A 21,126-nucleotide genomic window follows, 5' to 3' on the forward strand; every position below is an offset into this window, starting at 1 on the left:
ACACAGAGAGTGAGAGGGTTAAACACAGAGTGTGAGGGTTAAACACAGAGAGTGAGGGTTAAACACAGAGAGCGAGAGGGTTAAACACGGAGTGTGAGAGGGTTAAACACAGAGTGAGAGGGTTAAACACAGAGAGCGAGAGGGTTAAACACGGAGTGTGAGAGGGTTAAACACAGAGTGAGAGGGTTAAACACAGAGAGTGAGAAGGTTAAACACAGAGTGTGAGGGTTAAACACAGAGTGAGAGGGTTAAACACAGAGAGTGAGAGGGTTAAACACAGAGGGTGTGAGGGTTAAAAACAGAGAGTGGGAGGGTTAAACACAGAGTGTGAGGGTTAAACACAGAATGAGAGGGTTAAACACAGAGTGTGAGGGTTATACACAGAGAGTGAGAGGGATAAACACAGAGTGTGAGGGTTATACACAGAGAGTAAGAGGGTTAAACACAGAGAGTGAGAGGGTTAAACACAGAGAGTGGGAAGGTTAAACACAGTGAGAGGGTTAAACACAGAGTGAGAGTGTTAAACACAGAGTGAGGGTTAAACACAGTGAGAGGGTTAAACACAGAGAGTGTGAGGGTTAAACACAGAGAGAGTGAGGGTTAAACACAGTGTGAGGTTAAACACAGAGAGAGTGAGGGTTAACACAGAGAGTGGGAGGGATAAACCCAGAGTGTGAGGGTTAAACACAGAGAGTGAGAGGGTTAAACACAGAGAGTGGGAAGGTTAAACACAGAGTATGAGGGTTAAACACAGAGTGTGAGAGGGTTAAACACAGAGAGTGAGACGGATAAACACAGAGTGTGAGGGTTAAACACAGAGTGTGAGAGGGTTAAACACAGAGAGTGGGAGGGTTATACACAGTGAGTGAGAGGGTTAAATACAGAGTGTGAGGGTTATACACAGAGAGTAAGAGGGTTAAACACAGAGAGTGGGAGGGTTAAACCCAGAATGAGAGGGTTAAACACAGAGAGTGGGAGGGTTAAACACAGAGAGAGTGAGGGTTAAACACAGAGTGTGAGGGTTAAATAGAGAGTGTGAGGGTTAAACACAGAGAGTGAGAGTGTTAAACACAGAGTGGGAGGGTTAAACACAGAGTGAGAGGTTTAAACACAGAGAGTGAGGGTTAAACACAGTGTGTGAGGGTTAAACAGTGAGAGGGTTAAACACAGAGAGTGTGAGGGTTAAACACAGAGAGAGTGAGGGTTAAACACAGAGAGTGGGAGGGTTAAACACAGAGAGAGTGAGGGTTAAACACAGAGAGTAGGAGGGTTAAACACAGAGTGTGAGGGTTTAAACCCAGAGTGTGAGGGTTAAATAGAGAGTGTGAGGGTTAAACACAGTGTGAGGGTTAAACACAACGAGTGAGAGGGTTAAACTCAGAGAGTGGGAGGGTTAAACACAGAGTGTGAGGGTTAAATAGAGAGTGTGAGGGTTAAACATAGTGTGAGGGTTAAACATAGAGTGAGAGGGTTAAACACAGAGAGTGAGGGCTAAACACAGAGAGAGTGAGGGTTAAACACAGAGTGGGAGGGTTAAACACAGAGAGTGAGGATTAAACACAGAGAGTGAGAGGGTTAAACACAGAGTGGGAGGGTTAAACACAGGGAGTGAGAGGGTTAAACACAGAGTGAGAGGGGGTTAAACACAGAGAGTGTGAGGGTTAAACCCAGAATGGGAGGGTTAAACACAGAGAGTGGGAGGGTTAAACACAGAGAGAGAGAGAGGGTTAAACACAGAGTGTGAGGGTTATACACAGAGAGTGAGAGGGTTAAACACAGAGAGAGTGAGGGTTAAACACAGAGTGAGGGTTAAACACAGAGAGTGAGAGGGTTAAACACAGTGTGAAAGGGTTAAACACTGAGAGTGTGAGGGTTAAACACAGAGTGAGAGGGTTAAACACAGTGTGTGAGGGTTAAACACAGAGAGTGAGAGAGTTAAACACAGAGAGCGGGAGGGTTAAACCCAGAGTGTGAGAGGGTTAAACACTGCGAGTGGGAGGGTTAAACACAGAGAGTGAGAGGGTTATACAAAGAGAGTGAGAGGGTTAAATACAGAGTGAGAGGGTTAAACACAGAGAGTGAGAGGGTTAAACACAGAGTGAGAGGGTTAAACACAGAGAGTGAGAGGGTTAAACACAGAGTGTGAGGGTTAAACACAGAGAGTGAGGGTTAAACACAGAGAGCGAGAGGGTTAAACACGGAGTGTGAGAGGGTTAAACACAGAGTGAGAGGGTTAAACACAGAGAGCGAGAGGGTTAAACACGGAGTGTGAGAGGGTTAAACACAGAGTGAGAGGGTTAAACACAGAGAGTGAGAAGGTTAAACACAGAGTGTGAGGGTTAAACACAGAGTGAGAAGGTTAAACACAGAGAGTGAGAGGGTTAAACACAGAGAATGGGAGGGTTAAACACAGAGTGAGAGGGTTAAACACAGAGAGTGAGGGTTAAACACAGAGAGTGAGAGGGATAAACACAGAGTGTGAGGGTTAAACACAGAGTGTGAGGGTTAAACACAGAGAGTGTGAGGGTTAAACACAGAGTGTGAGGGTTAAACACAGAGTGTGAGGGGATTAAACAGAGAGTTAAACACAGAGAGTTTGAGGGTTAAACACAGAGTGAGGGTTAAACAGAGAATGCGAGGTTTAAACAGAGGGAGTGAGAGGGTCAAACAGTAAGAGGGCCAAACACAGATTGACAGCATTAAAAAGATAGAGTGTGAGGGTTAAACTGTGTGAGGATTAAACAGAGAGTAAGCAGGTTAAACAGAGATTGAGAGGAATAAATAGAGAGTGTAAGGGTTAAACACAGAGAGTGTGAGGGTTAAACAGAGAGAGGGTTAAACAGTGTGAGAGTTAAACACAGAGAGTGAGAGGGTTAAATAAAGTAAATGAGGATTAAACAGAAAGAACGTGAGAGTTAAACAGTGTGAGGTTAAACAGAGAGAGTGTGAGGGTTAAACAGTGTGTCTGAGGGTTAAACAGTGAGGGGGGTTAAACGCACTGTGAGGGATAAACAGAGAGTATGAGGGTTAAACAATGTGAGGGTTAAACAGAGTGTGAGGGTTAAATAGAACGTGAGAGGGTTAATCAGAGAGTGTGAGGCTTAAACTGAGTGTGAGATGGCTAAATAGAGTGTGAGAGGGTTAACCTGAGAGCATGGGGTTAAATAGAGAGTGTAAATTAAACAGCAAGTGAGGGTGAAACACAGAGAGTGAGGGTTAAACACAGAGAGAGTGAGGGTTAAACACAGACAGTGTGAGGGTTAAACAAAGAGTCTGAGACAGTTAAACAGAGAGTAAATAGAGTGTGAGAGGGTTAAACAGAGAGTAAGAGGGTTAAACACAGAATGAGAGGATTAAACAGAGAGTAAGAGGGTTAAACACAGAATGAGAGGGTTAAACAGAGAGTAAGAGGAATAAACAGAGAATAAGAGGGTTAAACACAGAATGAGAGGGTTAAACAGAGAATAACAGGGTTAAACACAGAATGAGAGGGTTAAACACAGAGAGTGAGAGGGTTAAACAGAGTCTGAGGGCTAAATAGCATGTGAGAGGGTTAAACAGAGAGCCTGAGGGATAAGCACAGAATGAGAGGGTTAAACAGAGAACGTGAGGGTTAAATGCAGAATGAGAGGGTTAAACAGAGAGTGAGAGGGTTAAGTGAAATGAGAGAGTTAAACAGTGTGAGAGGGTTAAACAGAGTGATAGGGTTAAACAGAGAGTGTGAGAAGGTTCAATAGAGTGTGTGAGGGTTAATCACAGAGTGTGAGTGTTAAGCAGAATGTTAAGGTTTAAATAGTGAGCATGATTAAACAGCACGCATCAGTGTGAATGTTAATGTAATTTGTTGTTTTAATTCAGGTTCTGTGCTGATTGATTTCTCTTGGTACAGTTGGACGTTGTCTGCTCCTCCTTCAGATGACAGAACCAGTTGTCATAGCATGTGGAAAGGGGGCTTGTCACAATGAACGGGATTATCAGTCGGTGCTGCCGTGGTCATCCATGACCCCTTTTGGCAAATTGGGCTCTGCATTCTCGGGACCAGTCTCATAGGTGCTGCCTCCAGCATTAGTCTGGCCTATCCTTGATTCCCATCACTCCATCCTTGGGGGCTGTGCTATCAGCTGTCTGCTTGTGGGTAAAAACAATGACTGCAGATGCTGGAAACCAGGTTCTGGATCAGTGGTGCTGGAAGAGCACAGTAGTTCAGGCAGCATCCAAAGTGCAGCGAAATCGACGTTTCAGGCAAAAGCTCTTCATCATGATTTCATCAATTTCGCTGCACTTTGGATGCTGCCTGAACTGCTATGCTCTTCCAGCATCACTGTCTGCTTGTGGGGGTGTCCTGAAACCCCCTTTCTTATTAACTGACCCAGTTTCCCTGTGTGTTTGGCTGTTTGGACTAGGTTAATTCCTGGTATGAAAGGTTAGCCTTACAAGGTAAGGTTGAGCAGGGTCAGCCTGTCAGAGTTTAAAAGAATGAGAGGCGATCTTAGTGAAACATCCAAGGTCCTGAGGGGGGAGCTTAACAGGGGTGAAGACTGAGAGGATGTTTCCTGGGGGGGGGGTGCACAATTTCAGAATGAGGGCACCTCCATGAAGATGGGTATGAGGAAGAATTTGTTCTCTCAGCTGGTGGTGGCAATCAAACAAGTACAAATAGCAACTCTCTGGGTGGAAGGCCACTCTGCCCATTGTCCCCAGGCCAGCTCTTTGGAACAGCTCACCAATCAGCGCCACTCCTCTCTCCTCCCCGATTCTTTCCCCTCCCCTTCATTGCCCCTGCAAATCTTCCCCATCCAGTGATTCTCCCTGTCCCACTGAACTTTTGCAGGTTCCTGTAGAACCTGCTCCCTTCCAAGTAGCACAAGAACTTGCCATGCTGAAAAATAAACACTCCTCCTCTCCCCCACGCTCTGTTGGTTTTGCCGATTCTCTTCAATCCATGCCTCCCTCTGGTGACCACCTCTCCTGCCAGAGGGAACTGTTTCTCACTCATTTCTTTCATCAAAAGTGTTGGACGGTCAGTGCCAAAGGACAGTTTCACCATTGGAGGGTCAGCACTGAGGGAGCGGGCACTGAGGGAGCGGGCACTATCAGAGTGTCACTGCTGAGGGAATGGCTCTGTCAGAGGGGCAGCGTTGAGGGTGTGGGCACTATCAGAGGGTCAGTACTGAGGGAGTGCTGCACTGTCAGAGGGTCAGTACTGAGGGAGTGCTGCACTGTCAGCACTGAGGGAGTGCTGCACTGTCTGAGGGTCAGTACTGAGAGAGTGCTGCACTGTCAGCACTGAGGGAGTGCTGCACTGTCGGAGGGTCAGTACTGAGGGAGCGCTGCACTGTCAGAGGGTCAGTACTGAGGGAGCGCTGCACTGTCAGAGGGTCAGTACTGAGGGAGCGCTGCACTGTCGGAGGGTCAGTACTGAGGGAGCGCTGCACTGTCAGAGGGTCAGTACTGAGGGAGCGCTGCACTGTCAGAGGGTCAGTACTGAGGGAGCGCTGCACTGTCGGAGGGTCAGTACTGAGGGAGCACTGCACTGTCGGAGGGTCAGTACTGAGGGAGCGCTGCACTGTCTGAGGGTCAGTACTGAGGGAGTGCTGCACTGTCAGCACTGAGGGAGTGCTGCACTGTCTGAGGGTCAGTACTGAGGGAGTGCTGCACTGTTGGAGGGTCAATACTGAGGGAGTGCTGCACTGTCGGAGGGTCAGTACTGAGGGAGCACTGCACTGTCAGAGGGTCAATACTGAGGGAGCGCTGCACTGTTGGAGGGTCAATACTGAGGGAGTGCTGCACTGTCGGAGGGTCAGTACTGAGGGAGCGCTGCACTGTCAGAGGGTCAGTACTGAGGGAGCGCTGCACTGTCGGAGGGTCAGTACTGAGGGAGCGCTGCACTGTCTGAGGGTCAGTACTGAGGGAGTACTGCACTGTCTGAGCATCAGTACTGAGGGAGTGCTGCACTGTCTGAGGGTCAGTACTGAGGGAGTGCTGCACTGTCTGAGGGTCAGTACTGAGGGAGTGCTGCACTGTCTGAGGGTCAGTACCGAGGGAGTGCTGCACTATCAGAGGGTCAATACTGAGGGAGCACTGCACTGTCGGAGGGTCAGTACTGAGGGAGTGCTGCACTGTCAGAGGGTCAGTACTGAGGGAGCGCTGCACTGTCAGAGGGTCAGTACTGAGGGAGCGCTGCACTGTCTGAGGGTCAGTACTGAGGGAGTGCTGCACTGTCAGAGGGTCAGTACTGAGGGAGTGATGCATTGTCTGAGGGTCAGTACTGAGGGAGTGCTGCACTGTCTGAGGGTCAGTACCGAGGGAGTGCTGCACTGTCTGAGGGTCAGTACTGAGGGAGTACTGCACTGTCTGAGCGTCAGTACTGAGGGAGTGCTGCACTGTCTGAGGGTCAGTACTGAGGGAGTGCTGCACTGTCTGAGGGTCAGTACTGAGGGAGTGCTGCACTGTCTGAGGGTCAGTACTGAGGGAGTGCTGCACTGTCTGAGGGTCAGTACTGAGGGAGTACTGCACTGTCTGAGCGTCAGTACTGAGGGAGTGCTGCACTGTCGGAGGGTCAGTACTGAGGGAGTGCTGCACTGTCTGAGGGTCAGTACTGAGGGAGCACTGCACTGTCAGAGGGTCAGCACTGAGGGGGTGCTGCACTGTCTGAGGGTCAGTACTGAGGGAGTGCTGCATTGTCTGAGGGTCAGTACTGAGGGAGTGCTGCACTGTTGGAGGGTCAGTACTGAGGGAGTGCTGCACTGTCAGAGGGTCAGTACTGAGGGAGCACTGCACTGTCTGAGGGTCAGCACTGAGGGAGCACTGCACTGTCTGAGGGTCAGTACTGAGGGAGTGCTGCATTAGCAGGGGGTCAGTGCTGAGGAAATGTGCAGTGTTGGAGGGTCAGTACTGAGGGAGTGCTGCATTAGCAGGGGGTCAGTGTTGAGGAAATGTGCAGTGTTGGAGGGTCAGTACTGAGGGAGTGCTGCATTAGCAGGGGGTCAGTGCTGAGGAAATGTGCAGTGTTGGAGGGTCAGTACTGAGGGAGTGCTGCATTAGCAGGGGGTCAGTGCTGAGGAAATGTGCAGTGTTGGAGGGTCAGTACTGAGGGAGTGAGGACTGTCGGAGAGTAATTTGGAGCTAATATTTATCCCGTAGTCATTGCCTCACTGCTTTTGGGAGCATGCTGTGTGCCAGTGGGATGTTGTATTTGTGCCCTGTTGAGTAATTTGGGACAGCCCTGTGTGTAAAGAGAGGTGCACGCGAACTGCAACATCATCCTTCCTCTACCTCTGGAGTTTCAGCTGATCCCTCCCTCACCCTCACCCTCAACAATGGAAGACACCCCAGGCAGCCAAGGCTGAAGGCTCCTCCCTAACCTCCTCTCCTCCAACTCCCCCTCAAAACCCCTCCAAGTCTACCCTAACATTTTAAAGCACCCAGCGACATGCAGAAGGTGGCTATTAAATTGAAGAGACAAGATGAATCAGTGGGGGGGTGGGAGCAGAAAGGACAGTAGGAAAGATGAGTTAGTGGCTGAATTAGTTGCAGAATAAAGACTCAGCAGTGATAGAGTTTGTCTGTAAAATACCTTTAATAGCAACTTTCATAGAAATTATTAACATCTTACACTTCACAGAAGCTCTCAGGAAACATCATGCAAAGGCAAAATTTCCTCCTGCTTTTCAATCTTTTTTAAATTAAAAAAAAAATGAGTGTTAGTTGGACATGGCAGAAAGGGCTGGTGAAATCTGCAGACAGAGAAGTGAGGGTTCACAGTTATAAGAGCCATATCAGAGTCAAAATGTTTCTCTCTCTGCACAGACCCTGCTGAGTTTCCCCAGGCCTTGCTGCTTTGATTTTAGACCTACAGCGTTTTTGAGTTCGGCGCTTGCTGGTTTGTCCTCTCAAGCCAACCTGGAAGATGCATTGCTTTTTTAAAAACATCCATCACATGTGGGACCTTGGCATTGTTGCTCACACTGCCATTTACTGCCCAGAAGGCACCTAACCAGTTAATCAGTTAATGCCCACCCCAATTACTGTGAACCATAACCCAGTAAGGATGGCAGATTTCCTTCTCCATTAATGAACCCCCCCCCCAACTCCCAATGGGGTTTTTAATGACAATTGACATGGGGCATTGTGACATTTTTACATTCCAGATCTTTGCACTGAATCCTGGTTGTAATTCAACTCCCTGTCCCTGTGATGTTTACCCGCGACCCCGATAAATAGCCCCAGTCACACCAGGGCACCGCTGTGCTCGGAAATTATAGGCAGGCAGAATGAGGGGACAGACTTCCAGGAGGCAGGGAAGAGGGAGAGGGGAGGAGGATGAGAGGGACCAATTGAGCGAAGGGGACGGGAGGAAGTAGGGGAGGGAATAGAAAGAAGAGGGACAGAGGGCATGGGAGAAGGGATGGCAGAGGGGAGAGAAGGAGGGAATGAGGATAAGGGGAAAATGGGGAGTGGGGAATGGGAGAATGGGGGTGGGGAATGGGAGAATGGGGGTGGGGAGTGGGAGAATGGGGAGTGTGGGAGTGGGAGAATGGGGGGTTGGGAATGGGAGAATGGGGGGTGGGGAGTGGGAGAATGGAGGGTTGGGAGTGGGAGAATGAGGAGTGTGGGAGTGGGAGAATGGGGAGTGTGGGAGTGGGAGAATGAGGAGTGTGGGAGTGGGAGAATGGGGGGTTGGGAATGGGAGAATGGGGGGTGGGGAGTGGGAGAATGGAGGGTTGGGAGTAGGGGAGTGGGGAGTGGGAGAATGGGGAGTGTGGGAGTGGGAGAATGGGGGGTTGGGGGAGTGGGAGAATGGGGGGTTGGGAGTGGGAGAATGGGGAGTGTGGGAGTGGGAGAATGGGGGGTTGGGGGAGTGGGAGAATGGAGAGTGGGGGAGTGGGAGAATGGGGAGTGTGGGAGTGGGAGAATTGGGTTGGGGAGTGGGAGAATGGGGAGTGGGGGAGTGGGAGAATGGGGGGTTGGGGGAGTGGGAGAATGGGGAGTGTGGGAGTGGGAGAATGGGGGGTTGGGAATGGGAGAATGGGGGGTGGGGAGTGGGAGAATGGAGGGTTGGGAGTAGGGGAGTGGGGAGTGGGAGAATGGGGAGTGTGGGAGTGGGAGAATGGGGGGTTGGGGGAGTGGGAGAATGGGGGGTTGGGGGAGTGGGAGAATGGGGGGTTGGGAGTGGGAGAATGGGGAGTGTGGGAGTGGGAGAATGGGGGGTTGGGGGAGTGGGAGAATGGAGAGTGGGGGAGTGGGAGAATGGGGAGTGTGGGAGTGGGAGAATTGGGTTGGGGAGTGGGAGAATGGGGAGTGTGGGAGTGGGAGAATGGGGGGTTGGGGGAGTGGGAGAATGGGGAATGGGGGACTGGGAGAATGGAGAGTGGGGGAGTGGGAGAATGTGGAGTGGGGGAGTGGGAGAATTGGGTTGGGGAGTGGGAGAATGGGGAGTGGGGGAGTGGGAGAATGGGGGGTTGGGGGAGTGGGAGAATGGGGAATGGGGGACTGGGAGAATGGAGAGTGGGGGAGTGGGAGAATGGGGAGTGGGGGAGTGGGAGAATGGGGAGTGGGGGAGTGGGAGAATGGGGAGTGGGGGAGTGGGAGAATGGGGGGTTTAGGAGTTGGAGAATGGGGAGTGGGAGAATAGGAGAATAGGGGATTTGGAGTCAGAGAATGGGGGGTGGGGAGTGGGAGAATGGGGGTGGGGAGTGGGAGAATGGGGGGTTGGGAGTGGGAGAATGGGAGTGGGAAGTGGGAGAATGGGGAGTGGGGGAGTGAGAGAATGGGAGGTTGGGAGTGGGAGAATTAGGGGTTGGGGAGTGGGAGAATGAGGGGTTGGGAGTGGGAGAATGGGGTGTTGGGAGTGGGAGAATGAGGGGTTGGGAGTGGGAGAATGAGGGGTTGGGAGTGGGAGAATGAGGGGTTGGGAGTGGGGGAATGGGGAGTGGGAGAGTGGGAGAATGGGGAGTGGAAGAATGGGAGTGGGGGAGTGAGAAAATGGGGTTTGGGAGTGGGAGAATGGGGTGTTGGGGAGTGGGAGAATGGGAAGTGGGGGAGTGGGAGAATAGGGGTTGGGAGTGGGAGAGTGGGGGTTTGGGGAGTGGGAGAATGGGAAGTGGGGGAGTGGGAGAATAGGGGTTGGGAGTGGGAGAGTGGGGGTTTGGGGAGTGGGAGAATGGGGGGGTTGGGGAGTGGGAGAATGGGGAGTAGGGGAGTGGGGGTCAGGGGAGTTTGGAGTGAGGGAATGGGAGAGTGGGGAATGGGGAATGGGGAGTGGGGGAATGGGGAGTGGGGGAATGGGAGAATGGGGGTTGGGGAATGGGGAAATGGGAGAATGGGGCGTGGGGGAATGGGGAGTTGGGGAGTGGGAGAATGGAAAGTGGGGGAATGAGGAGTGGGGGAGTGGGTGGGAGGGAGGGGATGAAGGGAAGGTTTAGTACCTCGGTATCTGGATAGAGAGTGCTCCGAGTAGAATGAGAAGGAGCCCCCGGCCTTGTGTCCCCTTCAGCTGTGTTGCCTTCCCAAAAGTTGCCTTCTCAGTGGGTCCATCACCATCGGGAGCCACAGGCTCCAGCCCACTCCCTTCCTCCATGGGAATGCCGAAGGGAGGAGGAGGAGATGGAGCCGAGTCCTGCTGGGTGGGACCCCCATCAACTCGGAGCACGGGGCCATGGTTGGGCGAAGAGGGCCCGAGATGGTCGGGGACCCTGGGGGAGCCCAGGCCCACTGGCAGGCTGGGGGCCCGAGTGGCTGGAAACAGGGACACTGCCTGGCCTGAGGCCCTACAGCCATCAACTTCTCCAGATGGAGCCCCGTGGCTGCTCCTGTTCCTTCTGAAACCTTCTCCCTGCTCCCCCAGGGGCCCCTCTCCAACCGGGGTGGCTGGCAAGCTTCCAGAATCTTCTAGAAGGCCAGGGGCCTCGCTCATTCCACTCGGGCTATCCGATGGATGAACAGGAAAGGCTGGCTTCTTTCCAGAACCTACCATCCCTCTACCGGTCACTCCATTGGGCTGGAGTCTGGGGACTAGCGAGTTTCTGGAACTTTCTACAAGGCCAGGGGTCGGCAAGTTTCTAGAATCTTCTGTTCCTCCACGGGTCATTCCAGGCCAGAGTCCAGTCGGCTGCGAGTTTCTAGAACTTTCCACAAGGCCAGAGGTTGGTGGGTTTCTAGAAGCTTCCATCCCTCCGTGGGTCATTCCAGGCCAGTGTCCACTTGCCTGCGAGCTTCTAGAACTTTCCAAAAGGCTAGGAGCTGGCGAGTTTCGAGAATCTTCCTTCCGTCCGCGGGTCACTTCACTGGGCCAGATTCCGGCAGCCGGCAATCTTCCAGAACCTTTCGGCCACCCTTGGCTTGCTCTCCCGGGGTCGGCGGCCTGAGGTGGAGGTGGTGATGCTAGCTCTTGCTGGGGTCTTAGGGGCACCCCATCACGTCCACCCCCGGTGGTTGAGGGCCACAGGCTTGGCGTCCGGGCTTGGGCCTCATTCAGGCCACCGGCCTCCCGCTCGCTGGGGAGACGATGGTGGTGGCGGTGGTGGGGCTGCCGGCGAGTGGCCTTGGAGATGGAGGAAGTAAACTCCAGGTCTGTGGCCTCACCAGCAGGCCCCTGGTAGCCTTCCAGGCCTTCGCTGCCCTGACTTCCATCTTGCCCTCGGCCACATCCTCTCGGCTCCAGGGTCTCGCCTGAGGGACAGAAAAGGCAGGAGAGTGGAGAGCAAACAGCAAGAAGGGGGGTCCAGACACACAGAGGCGGTGCTGCTTTACAGGTTACCTTTCTTTATTGTTTTGCTGGATTTTGAATTTAAACAGGGTTGAGCAAATGTCCAACATGAGCCACCTCCAAAAATGGCTTCCTAGCAAAGTTTACAGATCCCCAGAGGGAGAGAGAAAGATAGAGTCATAGAGCACGGACACAAACCCTTAGGTCCAACTTGTCCATGCCAATCAGATATTTTAACCTATTCTCATTTGCCAGCACTTGGCCCATATCCCTCCAAACCCTTCCCATACATGTCCCCATCCAGATGCCTTTTAAATGTTGCAATTGTACCAGCCTCCACCACTTCCTCTGGCAGTTCATCTCATACATGTACCACCTTCTGTGTGAAAAAGTTGCCCCTTACGTCTCTTTTAAATCTTTCCCTTTTCACCTTAAACCTATGCCCTCTAGTTTTAGACTCCCCCACCCCAGACTTTGTCTATTTACCTTATCCATGCCTCCATGATTTGATAAACTTCTATTAGGTCACCCCTCAGCCTCCAATGGTGCAGGGAAAAAAGCCCCAGCATATTCAGCCTCTCCTGATACCTCAAGTCTTTCAACCCTGGCAACATGCTTGTAAATATTTTCTGAGGCCTTTCTAGTTTTACAACATCCTTCCCATAGCAGGGAGACCAGAACTGAATGCAGTATTCTAGTAATGGCCTAGCCAATATCCTGTACAGCCGCAACATGGCCTCCCAGCTGCTATACTCAATGTACTAACCAATAAAGGAAAGCATACCAAACGCCTTCTTCACTATCCTATCTACCTGCGATTCCACTTTCAAGGAGCTATGAACCTTCACTCCAAGCTCTCTCTGTTCAGCAGTACTCCCCACGACTTTGCCATGAAGTGTATAAATCCTGCCTTGATTTGTCTTTCCAAAATGCAGCACCTCACGATTATCTAAATTAAACATCATTTGCCACTCCTCAGCCCATCTGCTCAAGATCCCGTTGGACTCGAAAGTAACCTTCTTCATTGTCCACTCCACCACCAATTTTGGTGGCAGCTGCAAACTTACTAACCATACCTCTTATGTTCACATCCAAATAATCCAGTCCCATTTGCCAGCATTTGACCCATATCCCTCTAAACCCTTCCTATGCATGTACCCATCCAGATGTCTTTTAAATGTAATTGTACAAAGCAAGTCCACACAGCAATGGGCACAAAGATATTTGGACTACGTAGAGCCATCAGGAATGGTTGACTTTAGATCTATGACTTTCTTGTGAGCAAAAGAAGAAAACTAGCTGGTAAGCTCAGAAAAAGGAAAGAACTGTGGCTGCTGGAAATCAGAAACGAAAACAAAAGTTGCTGGGGAAACTCAGCAGGTCTGGCAGCATCTGCAAGAGACAGTGTTTCAGAAAGTCCAATATATCTCCTCCTCAGAACCGAGTCATATTGGATTTAAGCAGGAATTGCTGGAGAGGCTAAGCAGGTCTGGCCGTGGGAGTGGAAGGGAGAAAAGCAGTCAGCGTGTCAGAGAGTCCAGTATCTCTCCTCCTCAGAACTGAGACACGCTGGATTTAAACAGAAATTACTGGAGAAACTCAGCAGGTCTGGCAGCATCCACAGGAGTGAGGGAGAAAAGCAGAGTCAATTTTTCAGTGAACCCCTACCCCCCACTTTAAGAACCTACTGAGTATTTTCCCAACAATTTCTGTTCTTGTTTGTAAGCTAGCGAGCTAACTTGTCAAAGTATTTTCTGAATAATTGAGTTAGTTCCAGGAATCAGTGCCCCTCACCACCTCATAGACTCCAAATGTCGAAGTATTAATGCAGAGCAAGCACAAACAGGGAACGGCAGGGTAGATAAAGATTGGAAAGGAAAGTCGAAAGGACTGCAGATCCTGGAAATCAGAAGCCAAAACAGAAATTGCTGGAGAAATCTCAGCATTTGTGGAAAGAACACTCACTGAACCTGAAATGTTGTCTCAGTCTCTCTCTCTTTCTCTCCACAGATACTGCCTGACCTACCAAGTTTCTCCAGCAATTTCTGTTTCTGTTGCTAGGAAGTGCTTCTGCATACATGTGGCATGTGCGGTGTGCACACACAGACACATGTGATCCAGGTTTGGAACTGATCTCCACAAACAGGCAGTGGATGCGGGATCAGTTGTTAGTTTTATCGCTGAGAGACAGAAATTCTTGTTAAGTATAGGTATTAACAGAAAAGGGCCAAAATCCAGACACAAGCATCTCAAGGTATTACACTATGGGCACCAGCCACACACATCCAGTTATAGTCCTGGATTCACACAGCACAGAAACAGACCCTTCGGCCCAACCAGTCCATGCTGACTGAAATCCCAAACTAAACGAGTCCCACCTACCTGCTACTGGCCCATATCCCTCCACACCTTTCCTACTTATTCAAATATCTTTTAAATGTTGTAACTGTGCCCATATTGACCACTTCCTCAGGATGTTCATTCCACTCGTGAAACACCCTCTGTGTAAAAGATTCCCTCATGTCTTCTTTAAATTTCTCTCCTCTCACCTTAAAAACGTGCTCCCTCATCTTAGAATCCCCCATCATAGGGAAAAGACAACTACCATTAACTCTATCTATACCTTTCATTCTTTTATAAATTTCTATCAGGTCACCTCTCAACCTCTACCCTCCAGTGGAAAAGGTCCAGCTTATCCAGCCTTTCTTTCTACAGACATTGGCATGTAACATGTGCCAGCCTCTAAGAATCCTCAAACCAGCTTACTGAGGTGTTCCAAATGATGATATTCTGTTTCCATTGGTTGGTATATTAGTAATTACGGCTGAAAATGTGTTGCTGGAAAAGGGCAGCAGGTCAGGCAGCATCCAAGGAACAGGAAATTCGACGTTTCAGGCATAAGCCCTTCATCAGCCCTCTCTTGATGAAGGGCTTATGCCCGAAACGTCGAATTTCCTGTTCCTTGGATGCTGCCTGACCTGCTGCGCTTTTCCAGCAACACATTTTCAGCTCTGATCTCCAGCATCTGCATACATCCTCACTTTCTCCATATTAGTAACTACGGCTCATAGCTTCAGAATTGTCAGCAAGAGAGCTAGGAATGAGATGAGAAGAAACAATTTTACTCAGAGAGTCAGAATTTGGAATGAGCCACCTGGGAGAATGGTGGAAGGGGATTCCATCGGAGGTTTCAAAAGAGAGCTGGATGTCTGTTTTAAACTGATGAGTCTAGAGGGTTACAGAGATAGGGCTGGAAAGTGAGACTAGCTGGACAGCTCTTTTGGAAGCTGAGGGGTCGAATGGCCTCCTGTACTATTAAATTCTATGATTCTACAAGGCAACTCAGTGGAGTCAGGGCTGCAGGTCAGTCAGGTCTCACTGAATGGTGGAACAGTCTGAATGGCCTCCTCCTGTTCCTGAGTTAGTCAGGGGAATATTAAAGATGACATGGTGGGGAAGCTAAGCATAGAGAGGGAGGAAAACTGTCAGACAGAGGAGCAGAAGCAGGCCATTCTGCCCATCAAATCTGCACATGGAGTTAACGTTTCCAATCCAATATGACTTGCCCTTGGAGCCAGTGAGCTGCAAGACAGGAGATAGGTTTGTGTGCCGCCAGTCTCTGTTTCTCTCTCTCTCTCTCTCTCCCACCCCCCCCCAACCCCCCAATCCTGATTCCACCCTCAGACTGGAAATGTTAATTCTCTCTCCTTGCCCACTCCACCCCTCGTTCAGAGACTGTCAGACCTGCTGACTTTCCCCGCCACTTTGTGTTCCTGTTTCAGATTCTAGCACCCACAAGGTTTGTTTTCTTTCATTGAGGTGGGGAGAGAGATTGCAGGACATTGAAGAACAGGGAGAAATGAGTGTCCTGGTACATCAAGTTAATCTACAAAAACAGCAAGTGGTTAGGAAGGCCATACCAAGGGGAATGGAATATAAAAGTAGGGATGTTTTCATTGTAATTGCACTGTGTGTTGGTAAGGCCACATCTGGAATACTGTGAGCAAGCTTTAACGAAGGATATTGGAAGCAGCTTGGCAGAAGGGGAGGTTATCTTATGAGAAATGGTTGGATCGGCTGGATCTGTATCTACCTTGAGAACTGGACAAGATGGATAGTTTGGACAGAGTGAGATTTGGAAGAGGCTTTGTGCTGAAGACTGCCTATCAACAGCCTCTGAATATTTGGTTTCTGTTTTGCCACAGACTTGAGTGTCGATCCATTGTGGAGGGATGCAGTGCCAACTCTCTCTCTGTACCTATGTTTCTCTCTCACTCTCTCTTTCTTTTCCTCTCTCTTCTCTTTGTGTCCCTCTCTGTCTCTCCGTCTCTCTCTCTCTCTCCCCCTCTCTCTGAGTAAACAATAACCCTCAGAATAAAATTAGTTAGACATCCTCATAGACTCCAAATGTCAAATGATTAACTCAAGCCAAGGACCTGGGTCTAACTGATCTGCTACCTGAGCCCAGGGTCTCCAAATGCTCTGGAAATAACAGCAATCGAAGCTGGTTGACGGACAATCAAAAGAACTGTGATCTATTTATGATCCGCATTTTGAATCCTTGACCAATCATAGCATTTTTTTTTCTTAAAGCCTGTTCTTCTCCTATCCAGTGTATGTTGCAGAGCTGTGTGGTCTTCTGTCTGCATGGAAGTGTGTGTGCATTAAGGATGAAGAGGCATATCCTTCATTCCTTCACAGTCACTTAGGTAACCAGTTAAGCAGCATGCTTTTGGTAAATGAGCTATTCTGAGTTCACTGAAGGGATCTGGTGGAGGTCTGGTGTTTTCGATTGCAGTAAGAAAGGAACCAAAGCAAGCAACTTTTGTTACTGATGATTGACAAAAGCTTTTTCTTCAGTTTGATGAGAAACAGGGATTGAATTTTAGAGCGCTTTGCCTGTCTCCCATTTAAAGTTGATTTGAGGAGGCTCTTCTGACTCAGATGGTCATTTATCTGTGGAATCAATGAATCTATATTCCAGGTGAGGGAGTAAGACTGGTAGGTACTTGGAGAAGGAGTTTCAGTTAGAGAAACGTGAGGTCGTCCACTCTAGTGAAGAGTAGAAGGTTAAATGGAGAGAGGTGGCAAAAAAGGAGCAGGTGTCGGTCATTCAGCCCCTCAAGCCCGCTCTACCATGCAACAGGATCAAGGCTGATCATCCAATTCAGTCTCCTGTTCCCCCCTTTCTCCCCCATACCATTTGACCCCTTTTAGCTCTAAGAACTGTATCAAGCTCCTTCAAATAAGTTCAATGTTTCGGCCTCAGCTGCTTTCGGAGGCAGAGAATTCCACAGAGTCTAGTGGTACAGAGGGATCTGGGTGTCCTGGTACAGAAAGTTGGTCTGCAAGGCGCAGCCAGTGATCAGGAAAGCTACGGCAATATTGGTATATAGGGTGAGGGGAATGGAATGTAAAATTCAGGATGTTTTGCTGCAGGGTATGGGAGAGGTCCGAACCGGAGTATTGTGTACAGTTTTGGTTCACTTACTTAAGAGAGAGTATAACTGAGGGGATATTGCCTCCCTGTTGGGAACAGAATCTGGAACTGGAAGGGGGCAAAGTTTCAGAAAAAAGGGGTTTCCCACTGAAGGCAGAGACAAGAAGGGCCGTGGGTCTGTGGGTTGCTGGATCTGTTCGAGGCCGAGTTAGACTGAGCTGCGATCCACAGGGAGTCGACGGGGGATGGGTTACGGAAGTGAGGATATGGGGTGGGGGGGTAGCAGCCACCGCTTTCCTGAGAGCCCATAGGATGTATTGCAGGGGTTCGGGTTCATACTAGTGACCAACTCCAAACAAAGGAAATCCCCTGGCAGTCAGGAAAGAAGAGGATGGGAAAGAGAGAGAAAGAAGTGTGAAGACCAGGTTAGAGATGGTAGGAAGACAAGCTGAGGAATGAAGGCCATTAATCACTGTCCATTCCTGTCCAAATTGACATGTTCCTCCCCCACCAACAGTCTCTACAATCTCTTAGAGCACCACTTTCCAGCACCAAAACAGGCCATTCAGCCTCGCTGATCTGCGATCTCCGTGAGCCTCCTCCCACAACATCACCACCCCACCCACCATCGTCTCCCTCCACCCACCATCCCCTGATCCTTCTCTTCCTCCCTCGAGTCTGTCCTGCTTCCTCCACCTCCCCACTCCCTGCCTCCATCAATGCAGCGCTCCCCATGGGAGCGAGTCCCACATTCCCCTCATTCTCTGGGGGGGTGCGTGGGGAGGGAGAGGATTGACGTTCCTCCTGAATTTCCGATTGGATTGATGAGGGACCGTCTGAAATCGACAACACCCTCTGCCCCTTGTCTGGGGCCACAGTCTCACCACAGTCTAGGCTGAGGGTTGGAGTAAGGGCTAAGTTGCCTGGAACACCTCAACCCCTCAAATCTCTTTCAATAGTTGGCTAGAAAGTTTTGCTGCAGTGAGGAGCACCATTCACTGAAGAAATCTATTATTACATGAACCGATTTTGTTAGACACATCTTGATTGACCAAAACTGCAATTTTATAACCTACCTCCTCTCCTGCCCTGTCTTCCCGAAGTGTGAGTGCTTGTGTGAAGCAATGACTTTGTGTTCTCAATGTTGTTAGTCCACCCTTCCTTCGATTTCATCCGAAAGGAGTTTTTCCGTGGGCTTTGTTCAGTAACTCGAGAAGCAGAGTTTCAGAAACTGCCTTTGACCCACCTCAGTAACAGGCAGGAGTTAAAACAAAGAGTAAAGAAAGGAACCAGACAATACATTGCTGTCTTGGACGTAAGAGGGGAAGAGTGATCATAATTTAAATTCACCTCATCCACCATTCCTCCATGTCACAACCCTCGTCTCGACCCTGAGGTGGGAAATGTAACCTTTCAAACACTGGTAGAATCTCAGCCCCTCAGCATGGGCCAGCAAGCAGAGATGGGAAGACGGGAACCCATTTCCTCACCACCCACCCCCGAACACTGGAGCCACTGCGGTCCATGACACCCAGCATAACTCAAGATCCCCGGCCCTGAACACCGTTAAGGATGTGTATGGCTGCACAATGGGATCCTACTCTGTTGAAATCGGTCACCCACGTTTCCCTAGTTACAGAGGGGGGTGCCGGACCACCAACGGAATCCCCCATTGATTGTGAGAGAGAGAGAGAGACAGATCGATAGATAGAGACAGATAGACAGATAGAAGGGAGACAGACAGACAAAAAGACAGACAAACAGACAGACAGAGTTGGCATTGTATCCTTCTACAATGAATGGACCAACTCTCAGGTCTGTGGCAAAACAGAAACTGAGGGTTCAGAGGCTGTTGATGGGCAAATGCAACCCTCTCCACACTTCGGTGCCCAGGAATCAACCGTATGAAGGCCTACCTGTTGGTTGGAGAGCATTCAGTACATGTGTCCCCTCCTCATCCATGCCTCCTTCCTCCTGGGGAGCGGTTCCTGGCACTCGTGGTGGGGATGCTGTGCCCTCCTTGCCAGCTGGGGGGGCTTGACCAAGAGGTACCCGGACCTCGGAGCCAATGCTCTCGTCTCCGTCATCGCAATCCAGCTGCCCGCTATGTGGAGGCCCCTGGGCACATAGTGGGTCCTGGTCCTCGCTGCTGGGGGCAGCCTGGTTCCCGCCAGGGGTTTCTGAAGCTGGCCAGTGCTGGGGTGTGGAGCCCCACCGGTCCTGGGGTGCAGGAACGGTTGTCAGTGCTTGCAGGACAGTGTTGAGTTGGGGCACCACCAGTGCAGTGTGAGGCGTGGCAGCTGGGGTATGTGGGTTGTCCAGTGGAACCACGTCTGTGCTCGGCGTGAAGGTAAACACGTCCCCCTTGACCTCTTCACCGGCCTCAGCCTCAGTCACGAGCTCCCCCACGCCCTCCGTCGTGCTCTGCACCAGCACTGAATCCTCTGTGTGGTCCTCGTATTCCAGGTCTGTCGCAAAGTAGTCAGAATAGGACTCCTCCATTTCTGCAAAGGCATGAGAGAGAATGGGAGGGGACTGGGCTGCGGTTATATGATCCAAATTCGAGCGAATGCTTCCGAACACAGCTCAAACAAACTAACGAACGGCTCAAACATCCACGGAAACAGAGAACTGAAAGAGAGCATAGTGCCCCAGCAATGGACTTCACACCTTCCCGAGCCAATGACACAGGAAGAGGCTATTCAGCCCAATCAAGCTGGTTATTTGTGAAATTCACCAACTGTTTGAGACTGTTACACATCAAGAGGAAGAGGCCACTCAAACCCCCTCCTCTAGCCTGTTACATGAACAAGATAAAGAGGCCATTCAGCCCCCTCCTTCAGTCTGTTACATTCCCCTCAATCCTCCTGCCCCCTCACCTCCCCATTCCCCCTCAATCCACCTGCCCCCTCACCTCCCCATTCCCTTCAATCCTCCTGCTCCCTCACCTCCCAATTCCCCCTCAATCCCCCAACCCCCTCACCTCCCCATTCCCCCTCAATCCTCCTGCCCCCTCACCTCCCCATTCCCCCTCAATCCCACAACCCCGTCACCTCCCCATTCCCCCTCAATCCCCCAACCCCCTCACCTCCCCATTCCCCCTCAATCCCCCAACACCCTCACCTCCCCATTCCCCCTCATCCTCCTGCCCCCTCACCTCCCCATTCCCCCTCAATCCCCCAACCCCCTCACCTCCCCATTCCCGCTCAATCCCCCAACACCCTCACCTCCCCATTCCCCCTCATCCTCCTGCCCCCTCACCTCCCCATTCCCCCTCAATCCCCCAACCCCCTCACCTCCCCATTCCCGCTCAATCCCCCAACACCCTTACCTCCCCATTCCCCCTCATCCTCCTGCCCCCTCACCTCCCCATTCCCCCTCAATACTCCTGCCCCCTTACTTCCCCATTCCCCCTCAATCCCCCAACCCCCTCACCTCCCCATTCCCCTCAATCCTCCTGCCCCCCTCACCTCCCCATTCCCCCTCAATCCCCCAACCCCCTCACCTCCCCATTCCCCCTCAATCCTCCTGCCCCATCACCTCCCCATTCCCCTCAATCCTCAAACTCCCTCACCTCCCCATTCCCCCTCAATCCTCCTACCCCCTCACCTCCGCATTCCCCTCATTCCTCCAACCCCCTCACCTCCCCAGTCCCCCTCAATCCACGTGCCCCCTCACCTCCCCATTCCCTTCAATCCTCCTGCTCCCTCACCTCCCAATTCCCCCTCAATCCCCCAACCCCCTCACCTCCCCATTCCCCCTCAATCCTCCTGCCCCCTCACCTCCCCATTCCCCCTCAATCCCCCAACCCCCTCACCTCCCCATTCCCGCTCAATCCCCCAACACCCTTACCTCCCCATTCCCCCTCATCCTCCTGCCCCCTCACCTCCCCATTCCCCCTCAATACTCCTGCCCCCTTACTTCCCCATTCCCCCTGAATCCCCCAACCCCCTCACCTCCCCATTCCCCTCAATCCTCC

General features: G+C 51.1%; 1 protein-coding gene across 1 annotated transcript in view; it reads right to left on the reverse strand.

Moving 5' to 3' along the window:
- The window catches only part of LOC132805525 (brevican core protein-like), a 67,641-nt gene that overhangs the window by 27,195 nt on the left and 19,320 nt on the right, over positions 1-21,126 (reverse strand). Inside the window, exons 6-7 of the mRNA XM_060820637.1 lie at positions 19,064-19,651; positions 10,428-11,670 (exon numbers count right to left, since the gene is read on the reverse strand). Coding sequence (XP_060676620.1) covers positions 10,428-11,670; positions 19,064-19,651 — 1,831 coding nt within the window. The remainder of the gene's footprint in view (positions 1-10,427; positions 11,671-19,063; positions 19,652-21,126) is intronic.

Source organism: Hemiscyllium ocellatum, chromosome 50 (assembly GCF_020745735.1).
Source record: "Hemiscyllium ocellatum isolate sHemOce1 chromosome 50, sHemOce1.pat.X.cur, whole genome shotgun sequence".
Taxonomy (NCBI): Eukaryota; Metazoa; Chordata; class Chondrichthyes; order Orectolobiformes; family Hemiscylliidae; genus Hemiscyllium; species Hemiscyllium ocellatum.